Consider the following 5,263-nt stretch of genomic DNA (forward strand, 5'->3'; position numbering starts at 1 on the left):
TAAGAAAGAAAAATAAGAACACACAGATCTTATGTGGAAAACCCTTATCGGGAAAAAAACGACGGGTAGAAGAAGAGAAATTGACTAATTTTGAGAAACAACAATACAAGAGGTTTTTCGACTATGCGCAGTTTTTAACCAACGTCTAATAAAAGAAGTATAGTCCTATACGGATTCAACTTGTGCGGCAAGATTCGTATAGAGATCCCTAATTTTGCCTCTCTATTTTTTTTTTAACAAAAGACTTACACCTCAAACTTTTCAAGCCGAATCAAATGATATTCAAATCACACAACTCTAACATAAATTTTAACAAATTAAATACAATATTTAAATACACAACTTAGACGTAATACGGAAGCTGATAACACTAACTATTTTAAGGATACAAATAAATTGAGTATCTCAACAAATCATTCTTCTGCCAATCAAATTGCATGAAGAATAAAACAAATTGCAACCCCAATAAATCATTGCATGGCTGACATGCAGCACTAAAGTCAATTTCTGTCACATTATGTCTGAAAATAACACAGAAACCACCACGGCAATCAAATGAAATGTTTTTCAAACTTGGAGATTTGAACTTGATGAGTTATTACATTTAGGTCCCCATTCATTTTATTTCATAATGTCAGATTGAACAAAGAAAGAAGAAGAGAAAATAATGGATCTGGCTGTATTGCATCACCCATCCCATCATTAGAGAGACAAGGGTAAAATGAGTGAACTATAGGTTAAAGTTGCATCTTTCATACTTTGATAATAGGGTAATGTCGGGGTGGATTTCCCCTAAACCCAACTTTGAAAATCTTAATAGAAAACTTAATCCATTCTCGGTCTGAAACCCGATCTTAAAAAAAAAAAACTTGTCCCTATTTGGTCAGACCAAGTAGATACCTATCAAATTCAAGGTTTATTGTTATCACTATTTCATATTATTGTTACGTAATTTTAATATATATTTACAAGTATCTGATCTCAATTTTTTACAAAAAAAAATCATAAAAGCATATATTTTTCAATCTCATATTGGTGCATGTAAAATTTGATTATCGAAAAGTTAAAAATGAACTCTTTCATAAATTGTACACCTAACAACTTCGCCTATAAAATTTTATCATAGCAAAAGTCAATCACTTTGATTAAAGACTGCTCACTCATTTAGGCCCATTAGATACCCATGTACTTTTAAATGGGTCATCACTATCACATCTTAGAAAATCTCTTAAGACTCTATCACTGACTGTACCAAGCATATTTGAGTCATGTCTTAATTAATCTATCTAGAAAGGCTCGCATCGAACTCTCTCATACAAGCTCACCTTATCTTTATGGAGACTCCAAGCAATACGATGTTGAAATTTTTTACTGACATGACATATATTAGCCAAAATTAAAAGTAATATAATATGATCTAGGTTCATTATGCTTCAGTTATTAAATAAAATATAGGTCTAATACAAATAACTAATTTCTATTCGATGATGAGTTAATTAGAAATTATGATTAATGTACAAAAAAATTATACATTAAGATTATGGCCACACGTTATATTTATGTAAATGTTTTAACATATCATTTTCAAAAAAAATCTAAAACAAAACATGTGTGCTAATTAAAAGATTACAATTGATGATTTTACATAACAAATCTTTAAAAATTAAGTTTTATATTAGTTTTTTTTTTACCATTATAACACCCCGAGACTACCTAAACCCCGTCTAATTATCTCCACAATTCTTCAAACAGGCTCTTCTAATCAGAACTGGATCGGTGGTCAAACTAGTCAGGTAGTTAATTCGATTAAATAAATTATTAAAAAAATCACTCCACCTAGTTCAATAAATTTGTATTATTCTCAGCAGGGGCAAATCCAGAAAAAAATATTAGGGGCAATGTAATTTTATCTTATATTAATTTATAGTTTCGTCACTTTTAAAGAGACTAAATATAAATCTTTTTATTTTGAAAGGATTAAAGTAAAATGTTATCACATGATAACTTTTAATTCTATAATTTATTAAAGGACTAAAAGATAATTTTTTTTCATTTGAAGAGAGCCAAGCCCCTACCTTTCCCTCTAAATTTACTCTTATCCGTTTGTTTGCAAGGATTTGGTTTTCCGGAAAATATTTTCCTAGTTTTACAGTGTTTGGTTGCAGGAAAATAATTTACATGGGAAATGATTTTCCAAAACACGGTAAAAAGCGAGCCTTTTTTACGGAAAATGTCTTACAAATTTTTAATCGGTAAGACATTTTCCGGAAATTCTTCCTCCCATCTCACTATCCGTTCTTTATTTGTTCTGAGATTTTCCAAAACAATGTAAGACTTTCTCCTTCTTCCGTTCTTCATCCAGTTTTGTAAGATTGGTTTTGGGTACAACTTTTTCTTCTTCTTCTTCTTTTCCCTGAAATTGGTTTTTGGGTACGGCTTTTTTTTCTTCTTCTTCTTTTCGCTGACTGATCTGAATTGATCCTGCTTCTGGGATTGATACTTGTTCGATATTGCTTAACCATGGTGTTTTTGGCTTGGGATGTTGTTGAATTCTCTAATTTCGACTTTGATCCATTTCTGTGCTTCAGATTCTGTATCAAACTTATTATTATCATTCAATTCATTGAATTCCATGTTTTTTCTCTTTTGATGTGTAAATTGAATCTTTCTCCCAATTGACATGTTCGATTTTTTTAAAATTTCTTTATAATTTACTTCTTTTATCAAGAGATTTTCTTTCTCATTAATTAGTTTTATCGTAAGCACACATAAATCCATTATATGTTCCTACCATCTCTTCTATGTTAGTCTAGTTTTCGTTCAGAAGCAATTAGTGTGATTCTTTTAGCCTTAGGTTGTTTTGCTTCTCATATAGCAGATTTGTATTCCAATAAGTACATCAGCCGAGTTGGCGCAGATTTTACCATGGATGTTTTATCATAAGGTTATTGGAGTCACAACCTTTTACCTCTTTGTCGAAGGACATGCAGCATCTCCCAATGTTTCCAGAGTTTTGGAATCTATTCCTGTGAGTTTATGAAGACTTTGGCTTCCTCTGAATTAATTTTTGCTCTGTATTTCATTTATAAGTTGAAGTTTCAATTGATTTTCCTCCGCTTGTTTGTCTGAATTACTTATGAAATAAGTTATATGTTGTTGTTCTTTAGCGAGTTGTTGTTCATTTATATGTTGTTGTTCATTTATAAGTTGAAGTTTCAATTGATTTTATGCTTGTTTACTTATTACTTTAGCTGAAAGCAAGGTTGTTCTCAATGTTTCTTCCTACTATTTTTTTAACTAATACCTTTGCTGAATGTGAAGTCTACCAGTGATAAATTGTCTTTATTTTGCATTGATTTCATTCTTTCTTTCATTATATTTGTGCACACGCAAATATTCACCATCTGTTGCTTTTCTGGTTCTTTAGGGACAAGTCCCATACATAGATTTGAACTGGATATTTTTGTTTACCTCAGTCTCTTTACTACTGCTATTTTTGAGTTGTAAGACTTATTAAGATATGGGAAATGCAACAAGCTATTAAGGCACTAAACCTCTATAAATTTGAACTGGATATCTACTGCTATGAGTTGAGACTTTTGGATTGAAATTTATAAATTGGAAGCAATATTAAAGATGATGTTTTATAGCGTCCCCACCTCCCAAGCAATTCATAAGGCATTACGATTATGCATGATGAGTTTTTTGGTTAATATTCCTGTGAGGTGTTCAGGGACTATATTACATTGCATGAGCTAGAACCATCTTGGATCTTAATTATCAACGGTTCTGTCGTTGTCTATATAAATGTTATTCTTTGTAGGCATTCATAATTGCTTCAACTGCAAAGAGGAAGAGTTACTTCATTGGCATAAACTTGAAGGCAGTCTTTTTTTCTTTTTTTCCCTGGATGCGTTGCTTTATTGCACCTTTTTGCTCGATACAAATGTATGGATGCGCTGATGTCAAACTACAGACCTCTGGTTTTTGTAGGTACAGGGAACATGTTGTTTGGGGTGATAAAGACCTTAGGCTGAAACTCCTAAGAAAGGGGATTTTAACTCGCAAATATACTCCTATGGTAATGACAATTATAACGTTTTAGAAAATAAGAAATGACAGGAAATTAAAACTACTTTTATAAGCATCCATCTTTAAAATTCAGTTCAAAATGATGTATGATTTTAACTTAAACGGATAAGACACCTTTTTGCTACAATGCGTAACTTAAATGGATATGCTGGCATATAAAGGCTCTAGTGCTATGCTGGAAGGTGTCATGGTAGTTGAGGGTAGTCGTTTGAACTTGAAACAACAGAAATTCAAACATTTTCTATGGATTACTTGTCTAGGAAATGCATTACTATTTTGGACCGTTTGATTATTATTATAGTTAAATAATATGTTTTACAAGTTATCTTGTACTTGTGATAATGTGTTAAAATTTCTGACTTGCAAACAAACATGTGTCAATGTTCAAGAAGAACTATGACCATCTTCCAAAGGAAACACATTTTGGCTTGTATAGAGAAGCAACTCGTGGTAACCCAAACTACTTCTTGACTTATGGGAATGAGAAAGAAGCTGCACGTGTTCAAGATGAGCTTTGTCCAAATGGTGCTCATTGATGGCACAATTATATGAAAACTCCAGACTATGGTGACTATGTACTAATGGAAAATCTTGATCAAATAACTTGATGCAATATTAGCATCACAAATACATGTCTCATAGATTCTTATGTAATTCAATATACTTTGCATATCTGGATAAAGGGTAAGGATAAAGGGTGTTTGGGGCATTAAGGATGGGGATGGGATATGTGCAGCTGGTAATTGATAATAGAGAAAGTTTTATGTTGCTTTCATATCATTGATATACATGTTAGTAACTGAAACTGCTTGATTTGTAAGAATGATAGTTGCTTTTATAACACAATTACAAATAATTTATTTGACTCTGGTTGGTTTCAATTGACTTTCGATTAATATTTTAACTTAATAATTGAGTATTATTATATATTTAATTTGATTAATTTATTTATAAATAAATCATTGCAATATATGTAAAAATAATTTAAAATATAAATTTATTAATATATAAATTTATTAATATATATGTAAAAACAGCTTCTCCGGAAAATATTTTCAGGAAATCTGCCAAACAACAGAAAATATTTTACACAGATTCATCCAAACACCAAAAAAATAAATCATTTTTCAGAAATCATTTTCTAAAAATTATTTTCTAAAAAATATTTTAC

At 30.8% G+C, this 5,263-nt stretch overlaps 1 protein-coding gene across 18 annotated transcripts; it reads left to right on the plus strand.

Moving 5' to 3' along the window:
- Window positions 1-2,068: 2,068 nt before the first annotated feature.
- LOC107953246 (glycosyltransferase-like KOBITO 1) lies at window positions 2,069-4,957 on the plus strand. 18 transcript variants are annotated; one of them, XM_041085750.1, is made up of 4 exons: window positions 2,089-2,328; window positions 2,945-3,028; window positions 3,994-4,081; window positions 4,482-4,957. In XM_041085750.1, exons 1-4 carry the CDS (start codon window positions 2,186-2,188, stop codon window positions 4,626-4,628), a joined length of 462 nt encoding a protein of 153 aa, XP_040941684.1. In that variant the 5' UTR covers window positions 2,089-2,185; the 3' UTR covers window positions 4,629-4,957. The 18 variants fall into 18 exon arrangements, 14 of the variants coding, with proteins under 14 accessions (XP_040941684.1, XP_040941682.1, XP_040941680.1 ...); XM_041085748.1 differs by having other exon boundaries at window positions 2,090-2,328; window positions 2,918-3,028; XM_041085746.1 differs by having other exon boundaries at window positions 2,091-2,328; window positions 2,918-3,028; window positions 3,824-4,081.
- The last annotated feature ends 306 nt before the right edge of the window (window positions 4,958-5,263 follow it).

This window comes from Gossypium hirsutum, chromosome A13 (assembly GCF_007990345.1).
Source record: "Gossypium hirsutum isolate 1008001.06 chromosome A13, Gossypium_hirsutum_v2.1, whole genome shotgun sequence".
Lineage (NCBI taxonomy): Eukaryota > Viridiplantae > Streptophyta > Magnoliopsida > Malvales > Malvaceae > Gossypium > Gossypium hirsutum.